Source organism: Sorex araneus, chromosome X (assembly GCF_027595985.1).
Source record: "Sorex araneus isolate mSorAra2 chromosome X, mSorAra2.pri, whole genome shotgun sequence".
In the NCBI taxonomy this organism is placed as follows: Eukaryota; Metazoa; Chordata; class Mammalia; order Eulipotyphla; family Soricidae; genus Sorex; species Sorex araneus.
In genome coordinates this window covers 304375870-304390618 of record NC_073313.1, presented here as the reverse complement: position 1 = coordinate 304390618, position 14749 = coordinate 304375870, and the positions used below count along the sequence as shown (strand labels likewise).

The following is a 14749-nucleotide window of genomic DNA, read 5'->3' as shown; positions in this document are numbered from 1 at the left end:
CTTTGACTTATGTAACCTTTAATTTTGGAGTCCCTGTAGCGTCCATCCCAGCCAAAGAACCTGAGCCAGCAGCGCTGTCCAGCATGGCCTGGATTGGCGGAGGCGGGAGGCGGGTTCTTGCTGATTCCGCCTGCCCTGGGCTTTGTTCTCTGCTTTGGTGCGAGTTGAGTATCATTCTGAAGATAAACACACAGCCTTCGAGAAGTTTCCATTTCCTGTGTATTTAGTGATAGGTGTCCCACCGGTCTCCCTCTCCATCCCTGGACTGTGAGTGTCCTTAAGTCACCACAAAGTGGTCCTGCCTGGAAGCCTTCCAGGACCTCAGCTGTTCTTACTTCTTAGTCCAGCTTATTGTTCAACAAAAGTTTCCTAGTGAGGTTTCCAACGAACGCTGGAAACATCTCAAATAAATTAGTATCTATGGGTGAGACTTCTTGCAGTCTTGAGTTACACAAAACTGAAGTTGAGGAAGATATTGTACCCAGCAGCAGAGATAAGAAATGCTTAAATATCTGTTTTTTGTTTTTGTTTTAATGATAAAAAGCTGGATAAGGAGAATTAAGTGAATAGTGAGATATGCCTTCCTCCTGGCTAGTAAAGACATTATTTTTAAAACTAATGTCTACATTTATAATAATAGCAATTAGTACCTATAATTAATTGCTTAACTATGGTCAGAGGTTGTTTTTCCATCATCTAACAGTCTGGAGGTAGAAGTGGTTCTGTCCTGGGGATTGTTCAGGACTCCTGCCTTTCTCTCTGTTCTTCCGGCCCCTTCTCTCTGTGCCACCATCTGGTGTTGTCCAAACTGACTGTCTTGTCTCAGTGTTTCAGCCACCACCAAGGATGGGTGGGACAAAGGATAAGGGGAGTATGCTAAGGGATACGTCTGAAAGTTATCTAAGTCACATCTGTTCATATCCTATTGCTTGCTCCAGGAGAGGCTGGGAAATAGAGTTTTTATTCTAGAAGCCCGCATATGCACCCAATTAAAAGTCCAGAGTTCTAATTTGAGAAAAAGGAGAAAACTGATTTGGGAGGAATTGTATGAATTCCTCTTAAAGCATCCTCAAAATATAATTTAGCAATGGAAAATTTGAGAATAAAACCAATTCCAAAGCATACCTCAGAATATGTATGTATATAAAGAAATACATATATATAAAGAATTTTTTCTTTAAAATAACCATATTTTCTCCTCTTTTATTCTAGATATAATTTTTTAAAATTAAGATGCCTGGGCTGGAGCGATAGTACAATGGTAGGGCGTTTGCCTTGCACTCGGCTGACCCGGGTTCGATTTCCAGCATCCCATATAGTCTCCTGAGCACTGCCAGGAGTAATTCCTGAGTGCAAAGCTAGGAGTAACCCCTGTGCATTGCCAGGTGTGACTCAAAAAGAAAAAAAAATTATAAAGCAATTTATCGTAGCTTTCCAAGCTTACAGAGTTCCATCACCAACATCACCTCTACTGTCAGCTTCCCTCTTCCAGAGTCCACAGGTTTCCTCCCTCTCCTCAGTCTGCCTCCTGCTGGGCTCGGTTTTCAGCCTGGTCACTGTAGGTTGGGTCTCATGCTTCCAATGTTGTTGGCTCTGTTATACGTGTTAGTTTTTGCACGTATATACACACCTCTATGTGCCAGAGAGCCTCTGCCCCTCGCCCCTGTTACTTCCTCTCTGCTTCTTACTTCCCTCCCCAATTTGTTTTCTTCCTGTTCTTTCTCATTTCTGTAATCTAGGACCAAGGGTAATCTAGGTATCCTCCTTTGATACCATTTGTTCCCTTTTCCTGTTATTCATATACACAGATAAATGAGTTATCTGGTATTTGTCCTCCGCCTTCTGGCTTACTTTATATAATGTGATACCCTCCAGTTCCATCAAAGTTGCAGCAAATTGTATGATTTCATCCTTCAGTGCAGCTGTATAGTATTTGATTGTGCTTCTTTACCACACTTTCATTATCCACTCATCTGTCATTTGACACCTCAGATGATTCCATATTCTAGCTATTGTGCTAAGCACTGCCATGAATAATGGTGTGCATATGCCCTTTTGGATGAATGTTTTTGAGTCCTTGGAGGAAATAACAAGAATCGGAATTGCTGGGTTGTATGGAGCTTTATTTTTTCTGAGACATCTCTATACTGTTTTCCGTAGTTGAACCAGAAAATATTTCATCCAGAAGTGGATGAAAAATTCCTTTTTCACCACATCCCTGCCAACATAAAGTGTTCCCAGTTGTCTTGATAATTTACCATTCTCACTAGAATGGGATGATAGATATCTCCTTGCCATCTTGATTTTAATTTCCATGATAATAAGTAATGAGTACTTTTTTATGTGCCTATTGACCATTCATTTGTCTTCTTCAAAGAAATGTCTGTTCATTTCTTTTCCCCTTTTTTGATAAGGTTTTGGATTTTTGTTGTTGTTCATGTTGATATATTTATATATCTTTTTTTTTTTTTTTTTTTTTTTTTTTTTTTTGCTTTTTGGGTCACACCTGGCAAAGCACAGGGGTTGCTCCTGGCTTTGCACTCAGGAATTACTCCTGGTGGTACTCAGGGGACCATATGGGATGCTGGGAATCAAATCCAGGTCAGCTAAGTACAAGGCAAATGCCCTACCCGCTGTGCTATCACTCCAGCCCCTATGTTTATATATCTTGTGCATCACTGTATCACTGTCATCCCGTTGCTCATTGATTTGCTTAAGCAGGCACCGGTAATGTCTCCATTGTGAGACTCGTGGCTATCTTTACTCCACTTCATGTAACTAGCTCCTTTGTGAAAAGTTAGTTAACCATAGATCTGGGCATTTGTCTTTGGGTATCCAATTCTAACCCATTGGTCTGGAGAATCTGTCCTTATCCCAGTACCATGCTGTTTAGAATGCACTCGAAAGCCTGGCAAGCTACTGAGAGTATCTCGCCTGCATGGTAGAGCCTGGCAAGCTACCCGTGGTATATTCAATATGCCAAAAACAGTAACAACAACAACAAGAAAAAATATCTTGTGTATATATGTATATATACTTTATATATCTTAAATATCCATTTATTTATCTGATGTGTTGAGTGCAAATATTTTTTTTCTCACTCAGTTGGGTGCCTTAGTTTTTAGCCTGGGTTTCTTTTGTAATGTAGAAACTCTATAATTTGATGTAGTCTCATTTGTTTATTTTTGTTCCTGTTGCCTTTGTCAATGGAATCATATCACTGAAAACACCTCTAAGGTACAAATATTTGCACCTTCGGTTTCTCAATGTATTATGGCTTCTGATCTGATCTCAAGGTCTTTGATTCACTTTGAATTGACTTTGTTTAAGGTGTGAGGTATGTATCCAGTTTTTTTTTTAATGTGTGATTATTCAGTTTCTCAGCACCATTTGTTGAAGAGGCTATCTTTTCTCCACTTCATGTACCTAGCTCCTTTGTGAAAAATTAGTTAACCGTAGATCTGGGCATTTGTCTTTGGGTATCCAGTGCTAACCCATTAGTCCGGAGAATCTGTCCCTATCCCAGTACCATGCTGTTTAGAACGCAATGGCTGTATTCATAGCATTCTAAGTTTTGAGTTAGGTAATGAGAAATCTCCAAATTTCTTATTTCGCAATATGGTTTTGGCTATTTGGGGTGTCTTATGGTTCCATACAAACTTTATTATTACCCATTCCAAGTTCCTTAAGAATGTCATTAAAATTTGAATTAAGATTATGTTGCATCTATAATAATTTAGGTAAGATGGTCATTTTGACAATATTGATTCTTCTAATCCATGAGCATGGGCTATTTTTCACTTTCTTTCTAAGTTCTTCTATCTCTTTCTTACACTTTTTGTTCATTGATCTATCAGATCTTCTGTTAATTCCTAGGTACTTGATGTTTTGGAGCACTATTTTGAATGGAATAGACTCTTTGGCCTCTTTCTCTTCATTATTTGCATATGAAATGCAACAGACTTTTGTGTGTTGACTTTGTAGCTATCTATTTTGCTATATTGGTTATTTATTATTCTTGGTAGCTTTTTAGTGGGCTTTTAGTTTGGCCTATGTATATTATCATGTCATCTGCAAAAGCAATCACTTGACTTCTTCTTTTCCAATCTGGATTCCTTTGAGTTTTTCTTGCCTGATTGCTGGTCCTAGAATTTCTGATAATATATTGAATAAAAGTGGGAACAGTGGACATCCTTACCTCAGGACTGATCTTAGAGGGAATGCTTTCAGTGTTTCACTGTTGAAAATGATACTGGCTGTGGGTTTGTTAGAAGTGGCCATTATTATCTTGATCTTCCACCCCTATTTTGTTGAGGTTTTTTATTTTAACATGAATGGATATTGTATCATGTCAAAATTTTTCTCTGCATCAATAGGTATGTTCATATGATTTTCATCTTTCCTTTTATTGATGTCATGTTATATATTAATTGATTTGTGTATGTTAAACCATCCTTGCATGCCTGGGATGAATCCCATTGATTATATACCATGATTATGGTATATTATTTTTTTTAAATGCTGTTGGATTCCATTCACTGCGATTTTGTTGAAATTTTTGCATCAGTAACAACAAGTCTCACAACTGGTGCCCACTCGAGCAAATCGATGAGCAATGGGTCAACAGTGCTATAGAGCAGTTTATCAGGGAAGGGGATCTGACATTTTTTTAAAGCAGTATTTCTGTCTGCTTTAGGTATTATTGTAATGTTGCCTTTATAGAAACTTTTTGGAGGGATTCCTTTCCTTCAGTGTTTTGGAAGAGTTTGTGGAATAAAAGCAGTAACTGTTCTTTAAAGGTTTGATAGATCTCAAAAGTGAATCCGGATGGTCCAGGGCTTTTATTCATGGGGAAATTCTTAATTACCATTTCAGTTACCTTACCTGTTCAGATAGTCTGTTTTCTCCTCTCTCTGTTTTGGGAGATCACGTGATTCTTAGAATCTGTCTGTTTCTTTTTTTTTTTTTTTTGAACTAGAATGGTTTTATTTTTTTTTTAACTTTTTTTATTGAATCACCAAGTGGAGGGTTACATAGTTCTCAGGATTATGTCAGTTATACAATACTCAAACACCCTTCCCTTCACCAGTGCCCATCTTCCATCACCAACCCCCCCAGTATATCTGCCACCCCCTCCCACCTCCCCAGTCCCCACCCTTGTACGTGATAAGTTTCACTTCATTTACGCTTTATCTCGATTACATTCCATGTTTCAACACACAACTCACTACCGTTGCTGGGGTTTCCCCCCAAAAAGAAAAAGACAGTCCTATTGCCAAGGAAGCATTTGATAGTTCTCCATTGCTAAGAATATAGAGATATTAAGTCCCGCTGTTTGTTACATAACTTTTCTTTTTCCCCCTTGCCCCGCGCCACCGAGTTCACGCCTGTTTAGTAATCGCCACGCTGTCTGACAAAGGGGAAAAAACCGAAGAGGATGGTTATTTCCCGTCATCAGCCGGCGTGGGGCTCTGGCTTAGTTGATAGTCTAGTAGAGTGTCTGCAAGCAGTTTCTGGAACCAAAGGTCTTGCGCTGGTATCGGCTCTGGCTCGAGATTCCACCAGCGTCCTGCTGTTTCCATGTACATAATTTTTCCCCTTATATCCCATTCCCACGCCACCAGGTCTGTTTGCTTAATGGACATCACACTATGTTTGACACCACGCCGCGTTTCTTCCCGAGAAAGAAGGGTATTTCTTCTCAGCCGGCATGGGGATATAGCTTAGTTCAGTCTAGAGAGATGGCTACCACTTTGATTGCCTTCAATATTTTAGCAAAAGACTTACTATTCTTGTTAGGATCTCCCACAAAAGTCCGACCCATTAAGAAGGAACCATTACATATTGCTGATACTAAGATGACATTAGGTTTTGGGTTTCTGTATAAAGTCCAGGGAAAGTACAACCAGAAATAACATCACTATAAACTTTTACCCTTTTATGGTGCTCATAAGATGGAGAAACCTAGAGAGAGGTTCGGCGTCTCCATTTTGCACTCAGAAAGCCATGGCCCCTGCGTGCAGGTTGCTGGCGGGCTGCTGGTGTCCAAAGCAGCTCCCTTGTCCTCCTCCGTCATACTGGGGCTGCGGGCACAGCGAAGTGGGAAAGCCCACGTGGCTGCACTCTCTTTAAGTGTCCGATGTGGGCGGAGACCGGTACTTCCCCGCCCTCGATCTCCTGCCAGCCGCGCCGCGCATTTGGGTGCGTCTCTCCATTTTGTGCTCAGAGAAGTGGGGTGGAGGCTGTGCTGTGCCCAGGAGAGGTTGAGGGAGAGAGAGAGAGATTAAAAAAAAGAGAGAGAGAGAGAGAAATGCTGGGCCCCCGCACGGGGGGCCTGGCGGAAACGCTCAAATCACATACTGCAGGTTGCTGGCGGGCTGCTGGTGTCCAAAGCAGCTCCCTTGTCCTCCTCAGTCATACTGGGGCTGCGGGCACGGCGAAGTGGGCAGAATCTGTCTTTTTCTTCTAGGTGCTCCAGCCTAACACCATAATGTTGACAATAGTAACTTCTCATGTTATCTGAGGGGTATGTTGTAGTTTCATCCCTTCATCTCTGGTCCAATTTATTTGGGCATTTTTCGGAGTTTATTTTCCCCCCTCACGAGCCTAGCTGAAGTTATTTATTTATTTATTTATTTACTTATTTTGGAAAGTAGAAAAGTTTACTGGAAAATAGTAGAAAAAGGAAAAGGAACTCCCCAAGTGGAGAAGAACTTAATGTAGAACTAAATTAAAAGAAGTTTTGTATATGTAGCCAAAGTTTAACCTATCTTGTTTATCGTTCGAAGAACCAGTTCCTGGTTTCATTGACTCTTTATATTGCTTTCTTGGTTTCTATATTATTGATTTCTGCTGTAGCTTTTATAATTTTTTCTTTCTATTATCTTTGGATGCATTTGTCATTTCTTCTACTTTCTTTCTTCTCGGTGTTTCAGCCATGTCTTCCCCCAACACAATTTTATTTTATTTTTGTAAAGTTGTTCACAATATCAGACATGTTTTTAGGTTGTTGATTCGAGCTTTTTCTTCTTTCCTAAGGTATGTCTATATTGCTATGAATATTCCCCTTAGTATAGTTTTGCTGTACCCATTAGATTCTGATAATTTGTTTCTTCATTCTCATAAGTTTCTAGGGAACTTTTTATTTCTTCCTTGATTTTCTGTTTGATCCAGTTGTTACTTAGCAGGGTTTTGTTCCACTTCTAAGTGTTGGCATTCCTCCACATCTTCTTTCTAATGGTTCATTTCTACCTTCGTGACATTGTGGTCTGAGAGGGTTCAAGGGATGATTTCTAATTTTGTAAATTTATATATGTTTGAATTATGCCCCAGTATGTGATCTGTCCTGGAGAATGTCCCGTGTGGACAAGAGAAGAATGTGTATTTGCCTTTTTGAAGAGTGGGACCTGCACATGTCAATTCATCTCAGCTCTTAAAACTCCTAGTTAGGACTCTTCTCTCTTTACTAACATTCTGTCTGGTTGACCTATCTCATGGGGAAAGTGGAGTATTTAAGTTTTCTACTACTATTATATTTCCATCAGTGTGTTTCTTTAGGTCTCTAAGTTGGCAGAAATTTTGCACACTTTGTTGACACTTTGTTTGGCCCATAAGAGTTAGAATTTCTTCATATGTTGTTCCCTTAGGACTGGAGCGATAGCACAGTGGGTAGGGCGTTTGCCTTGCACACGGCCAACCCGGGTTCGATTCCTCCGTTCCTCTCAGAGAGGCTGGCAAGCTACCAAGAGTATTCCGCCTGCATGGCAGAGCCTGGCAAGCTACCCGTGGCGTATTCAATATGCCAAAAACAGTTACAGTAGGTCTCATTCCTCTGACCCTGAAAGAGCCTCCAGTCGTTGGGAAAGACAAGTAAGGAGAGGCTGCTAAAATTTCAGAGCTGAGTGTAATAGAGACATTACTGGTGCCCGCTCAAGTAAATCAGTGAACAACGGGATGACAGTGATACAGTGATTGATACAAAAAGTTGTGTTGCCATTTTTCTGTGTGTGTGGTGGAGGGGGTGCGGAAGGAGGATAATTTTTGCAGGGTTGGATTTATTCGTTAAAGCAAATGTCAACAGCTCTTGTTTGGCATTTATCCCTCCCTCAACCTAGGGTAGTGGACTCTAGGTTGAAAGTTTTGGTTTGTTTTTCATTCAATACTTTGGATACTTCGGGCTGGAGCGATATTACAGTGGGTAGGGCGTTTGCCTTGCATGCGGCTGATGTGGTTTTGATTCTCAGCATTACATATGGTCCCCCGAGCACTGCCAGGAGTAATTCCTGAGTGCAAAGCCAGGAGTAACCCCTGTGCATCACTGGATGTGACCCCCAAAGCAGATAGATAGATAGATAGATAGATAGATAGATAGATAGATAGATAGATAGATAGGACTCTTCATTCTACTCTTGCTTGTATGGTTTCATATGCGAGATCTGTTGTGATTCTTAAATTATTTCCTTATAATATAAGAAAAAACTTCATATTTGAAGTTTTCTTCTATTGATGCTTTAAATAGTCTTTCTCTCTCTTTAGTTTTTGCCATTTTGATTACAGTGTTTCTTGGAATCTTTTTGAGTCTATTTTGTTTGGTATTTTGGGGGCCTCTTGAATCTATGTAGAAGCTTCTCTTCAGAGAACTGGAAGTTCTTAACTATTGTCTCTTTCACCAGTCACAGCTGGGTGTAGCCCCAAAACCAAAGCCCTTACTTTTCCCTTCCATAACCGTACCCCACCAGACCCCCTGCGCAATAACTCCTAACTATTAATCTGTTTTCCATTTCTTTTTTTGTTTGTTTTGTTTTGTTTTCCTTTTTTTTTTTGCTTTTTGGGTCACACCTAGCAATGCACAGGGGTTACTCCTGGCTCTGCACTCAGGAATCACCCCTGGCGGTGCTCAGGGGACCATATGGGATGCTGGAAATCGAACCCAGGTCGGCCATGTGCAAGACAAACGCCCTACCCGCTGTGCTATTGCTCCAGCCCCTCTTCTCCATTTCTGTAATTCTGTCATTTCAAGAATATTATATACATGGAGCCATACAATATATAACCTCTTAGTAGTAGCTGAGGACAATTCTTTCTACATTTACCCATGGGCCCTACCCCCTGTTCTATCGCTATGGCCCCAGGATTTTTTTAAAAAATTCCCTCTATCTTCAGAAAATAGATTATTTCCCTCTTAAGATTATTCCTTAACCTAATCTATCATGTTTAGTGAAATGAGTCAGACAGAGAGGGACAGTCATAGAAAGATTGCACTCATCTGTGGAGTATAAAGTAATAGAATAGGAAACTAACACCCAAGAATAGTAGAGATAAGGACCAGGAGGTTTGTTGCACAGTTTGAAAGCCGGCCTCACATGCTGGGGAAAAAGGCAGCTCAGACAGAGAAGGGAACACCAAGTAAAGGGTGCTGGGAGGACCCGCTCGGGTTGGGAGCTGCCAAAAATAGAATATAGACAGAACACGATGGCTGCTCGATACCTCTATTGCAAACCACAACACCCAAAAGGAGAGAGAGAACAAAAGGGAATGCCCTGCCACAGAGGTGGGGTGGGGAGGGGAATGGGGTGGGAGGGTGGGGAGAGGGATACTGGGATCATTGGTAGTGGAGAATAGGCACTGGTGAGGGATGGGTACCTGATCATTGTATGACCGAAACGCAAACACAAAAGTTTGTAGGTATATAACAGTACATCGTGATGATTCACTAATTTAAAAAAATATTTTTTTAAGATTATTCCTTAACCTTGTAGTAAATTTTTTATATGAAAAAATAGCTCATTCTTTTTTGTTGCTGAGTGCTGTGCCATGATGCGAAAGGCAAAGTCTCCTTAAAGACATACTCCAACTTCCTCGTCCCTCTCTGACCCTGTGTTCCCCCTCTCTCTTTTGCAGCAATGCAAAGTGAGTATAATGATGTGAAGTTGATTAGTGATTGCTCCAAACCCTCCCTGCAATGGTACATCCGAGCTCAAAACAAGATGAGAAGACCCAACTCGTTGTTAAAAGACATTCTCAAGTAAGTTCAGGCCCTCGGGCCTCGAGATCCCCTTGATCCTGGGCAATTGTGTACAATGGAGAGAAAAATTCAATGTGAGCCCTAACGGTGGTTCTTAGACTTGGTCAGAGATCATTTGGAGTGCGGTGTGTCAGGCAGTGTTTGGTAACAGTATGACTCCCAGTTGCAACCAGCCAGCTTCCACATGGGTGGAAAGCTCCAGAAAGAAGTTCTTATGGGTCCAGCTTTTCCTCACATTATTTAACAAAGACTTTCCCTTTAGTTCTTATATAAATAATTAAAGTCCCCTTCAAGTAACATTAAATATTGAATACTTATGAGAACTACAGGTGTTTCTGCCTTGTCACACTTATATCCTAATAAGTGTTTGAGTTGTTTAAATGATTTATTTAGGGAAAAAAAGGGGGACTGGAGTGATAGCACAGTGGGTAGTGCGTTTGCCTTGCATGCGGCCAACCCGAGTTCGATTCCCAGCATCCCATATGGTCCCCTGAGCACCACCAGGGGTAATTCCTGACTGCAGAGCCAGGAGTAACCCCTGTGCATCGCCGGGTGTGACCCAAAAAGAAAAAAAATAATAATAATAAAAATAAATAAATAATTTATTTAGTATCAGTTAAGCCAAGTTAAAAATTACTCCTTTTTTGTGTCCAAAAATAGAAATCCAGTGCAATATTAGATGCAGTATTTTTATTTTGGGGTTTTTGTTTTTGTTGTTGTTGTTGTAGTTTCGACCACACCTGGTGGTGCTCTGGGCGTATGTTTGGTCCTATGCACAGAGATCACTCCTGATGGGCTCAGAGAACTATATAGGTTGCCGGGGATCAAACCTAACTTGGCCACATGCAAGGCAAGCACTGTACTATCGTACTGTACTATCGCACTGTAGTATTGCTTTGGCCCCCAAATTTTAAAAAATTCACCCTATCTCCAGGAAATAGGTTACTTTCCCCTTAACATTATTCCTTAACCTTTTAATAAAACAATTTATTTAAAGCAGCAATTCTTGAACTCAATTTAAAATTTTTACTGAGGTAACTGTGTGCCAAAAACAGTAATGATAGGTCTCATTCCCCTGACCCTGAAAGAGCTTCCAGTCGTTGGAAAGACGAGTAAGGAAAGGCTCTAAAATCTCAGGGCTGAGTGTAATAGAGACGTTACTGGTGCCTGCTCAAGTAAATTGACGAACAATGGGATGAGAGTGATACAGTGATACTGAGGTAACATTTGATTTATAGCACTATATATGTTTGTAAGTTGTAGGGGTACAATGGTATCACTGCATATCCACCACCATAGTGCTGTAACCCTCCACCACATGAACTGTGGATGCCCCTCCACCCTTTCAGCACACCCCTCACCTTTAATAATCTCAGTTCAAAACAGTGGTTCTTAGGGCTGAAGAGATACTACCAGGACTAAGGCACTTGTCTTGCACACAGTCGACCCTGGCTCAATTCCCAACACTGCATATGGACACCACCAGGAGTGACCAGTGATTCTCAAACTCTAGTTTAAACGTTTTCAGCTTTAGTTGTCAGTATTTTTTGATGAGCTAACTGAAATCGAGACCCCTAGAATGAGGATTTATCTTCTTTTTTCTTTTTTTCCTGCTTTTTGGGTCACACACCCAGCGATGCTCAGGGCTTACTCCTGGCTTATGCACTCAGGAATTACTCCTGGCGGTGCTCAGGGGACCACATATGGGATGCTGGGAATCGAACCCGGGTCGGCCGCATGCAAGGCAAACGCCCTATCCACTGTGCTATCGCTCCAGCCCCTCAGCTTAATTCTTTTGTCCAAATCCTAGGTGTGTGTATATGCACATTTAAAACTGTATAATCATGTGAATTTATCAGAATTTAAAAGCAGTTTTTTTCAGGCTGAAAGGATAATTCAGGCAATGCTGGCAACCCTCATTTGATCCCTGGCACCGCACATGCAGATTACTGGGATTAAAAAAAATGTAATAGATTTAGAACTATTGAATCTAAGTTTCAACTTTGTGCCACTGTTAAATACTGGTAATGTGAATCTCAGTAATCAGCATTGTGGTTCAGATTTGATTATGGTGCCTTTGTGCAAAATAATAATAATAATAGCAATAATAATAATATGGTGCCTCTGTGCAAAATATTATTTTGTTCTCTAATAACATGGTCATAAATGACTGATTTACTCAGGAAAATAAGAAACTGTGCTTTCCTTTCACTGCTGTATTCAACTTAAAGACTGTCTTTTTACGCCACATAAGAGGCAACTCCATTAGGGTTAGGGTTCCAAGTATTTCTCCTGATGTCACTTGATGATCACATGACTGCATCTTTGTATATCATTGATTTTTCCCCCCCAGGTGTATATTGTTTGTGTTTGGAGTGTGGATCCTTTTCAAGTTAAATTATACTACTGAAGAATGTGACATGAAAAATATGCATTATGTGGACCCTGACCGCATAAAGGTTAGATTTTTTTATGTAGCTTAAAGTAATGCATTTTGAAGCATATACTTAGTAACATTGTCTTCAGAGCGGTATAAATAAATATATGGACGACCCTGACATCATAAGTAAAGGGGACAGCACCTAGTCTCAGCATTCCAACACCCAAGTCAGAAACAACCTCCATCCTAACCATAACAGCACTCTGATCCTCCTCACCCCCAGGACCCTTGCCCCCCTCGCTAAAAGGGGAGCAGTGTCAAGTGGAAGGAAACTTTGTGTGTGGTGGGGAGGGGGGTTGAAGGGATTCCAGTCACATGCTCTAGTCATGCTTCTGCTTCATGTTCTTAGAACAGAAGACATCCCTATTTGATTTTTTACTTAATGACTTCATGTTGTAGTTTCCTTCCATTTATTTTCTAATCAGTTAGTATTCGATGCTAATTTCGTTAATGGGTTGCTTAGTTTCATTAGCTAAGAATGTTCAGCCCTAGATGAAAGAATAATTAAACTAAAGTTGTGGTCGTCGTTTAAAGGAGTCTAGAGGTACTTCCCAGGTGTTGAGTCATCATGTCGTCATCATCTTGACTGGAGGATATCCCAGGATTCTATCTTACAGAGGATCGCCTAGAAGGTTGAACTCTTTGCCCAAGTCAGATTTATAACTTCTGAAAGAGTGTCTAGGACATAACCTTAGGGAACTCTTTTGACAGAGCTGGAGCATTAGACTCTGCCCTTCTCATAGTTGAGGAAACCAAGGGTCAGAGAGAGACCTGGTACCCTGACCAGAGAGGGCTCAGCTGGAAATGGTGGAGTCAGGGCTAGGGCTTGGGCCCGCTGTGTGGGGTCAGAGCCGCAGCTCCTGGTGACTCTGGACTCTGCTGGGTAGGGCGTTCCATAGAGAAGCAGACCGAAGCTTTAGGTAGCATGACACCGAGGAGAGCTTATACTTCTGACCTAGATTCAAATCGAAATGCCACTTAGTAGCAGAGAGACCTCAGGCTTGTTTTTTTGAGTCTCGGTTTTCTCAGAATTAGATAATATACACAGAGCACCTCCCTGAGTTCTGACTCTGAGTTCCAGTTAAAGAAACACGCAAGTCGTGTATTTCCTTGAAAGTGCCTCAGATTCTTAAATGGCACAGACATTAATAAAGTCAGTGAAAAGGTGCGATACAGAAGTGGACGTCATGGGGGCGCATGCAGGACAGCGGGGTCTCAGGGATCTTCCTGACCACAATCTCCTTCCTTGCTAGGTTTGTTCTCAGTGGATGCAGGTCATGCCATGAGTGCACATACTTTTGCCTTGGTGGAACAGGATGTGCCCAGTACATTCTCTGCTCAGGCCTTTCCACCCCTCCCGATGAGGGACCCCCTCCCCCACAATCCCTTTCAGTTCTACAGCTCTCAAGGACAGAGTTTCAGACATCCTGTCTCTGATGTGTGCTCCTGAGCTGATGCTACTTGATCTGACATACTGATAACTGCAAACTCTCCCTGCCTCTTGCTGCTCCCTTGCCATCTCAATCCATCCTCTTTCTCCTGCCCACGTAATTAACCATGTCATTGTTCATCTGACCAAGAATCTAGGTTAATGGAGGAGAAACATGGGCTCTTATGCAGGGGTCAAGCATACCACTAATACAAACAAGATACTTGGTTTAGTATCGCCTGAAGTCACCTTGGTGGATCTAATTTCCCGGGCAGTCTACCTGCACCAGCCATGGCTGCCTGCAGTGACTTCTTTGAACCCTACCAGCAGACCCCAAAGGGTGATCTTCTCTCCCTGGCACATTCACACATGTGCCCCTACCCCATCACTGTGGACATGTCACTTTCAATTTCCCCCACGAAATCCTGGTGGCTTTGGAGATAAGACCCAGCTATACCCCAAGGACTGCTGAAAGGGGCATCATTGATGTAGTCAAAAGAGGAGGAGAGCCCTGGTATGAAAGACACAGAGGCTCCATCCGCAAGCCATAGCCCTTCGGGTCTGTAGAAGGGCTGGTCTTGCCCATGGGACTTTAATGGCAGAAAAGTGTATCCGCGGTGAGAGCCAGGTTGGATAATCTCCAACATCCAAAGATAGAATCGGGGCTGGAGAGACAGTACAGCAGGCAGGGCAGTTGCCTCACACACATGGCCACCCTGATTCTATCCTGGCAATCTGTATGGTTCCCTGAGCCCCACTGTAAGTAAGCCCCAAGCACCATGGGTAAGACCCAAAATAAAAAAACACATACCCCCTTCATCACCCCCCCAAAAAAAAAAAATCCACAGCAAGGATA

The 14749-nt window shown here is 41.7% G+C and overlaps 1 protein-coding gene across 2 annotated transcripts in view; it reads left to right on the top strand.

Moving 5' to 3' along the window:
- ST3GAL5 (ST3 beta-galactoside alpha-2,3-sialyltransferase 5) overlaps positions 1–14749 on the top strand; it is a 56231-nt gene that overhangs the window by 19431 nt on the left and 22051 nt on the right. Inside the window, exons 2-3 of one of the 2 annotated variants that reach the window (XM_055119748.1) lie at positions 9901–10024; positions 12378–12483. In XM_055119748.1, coding sequence (XP_054975723.1) covers positions 9901–10024; positions 12378–12483 — 230 coding nt within the window. The remainder of the gene's footprint in view (positions 1–9900; positions 10025–12377; positions 12484–14749) is intronic. The other variant, XM_055119747.1, reaches the window with a different exon arrangement.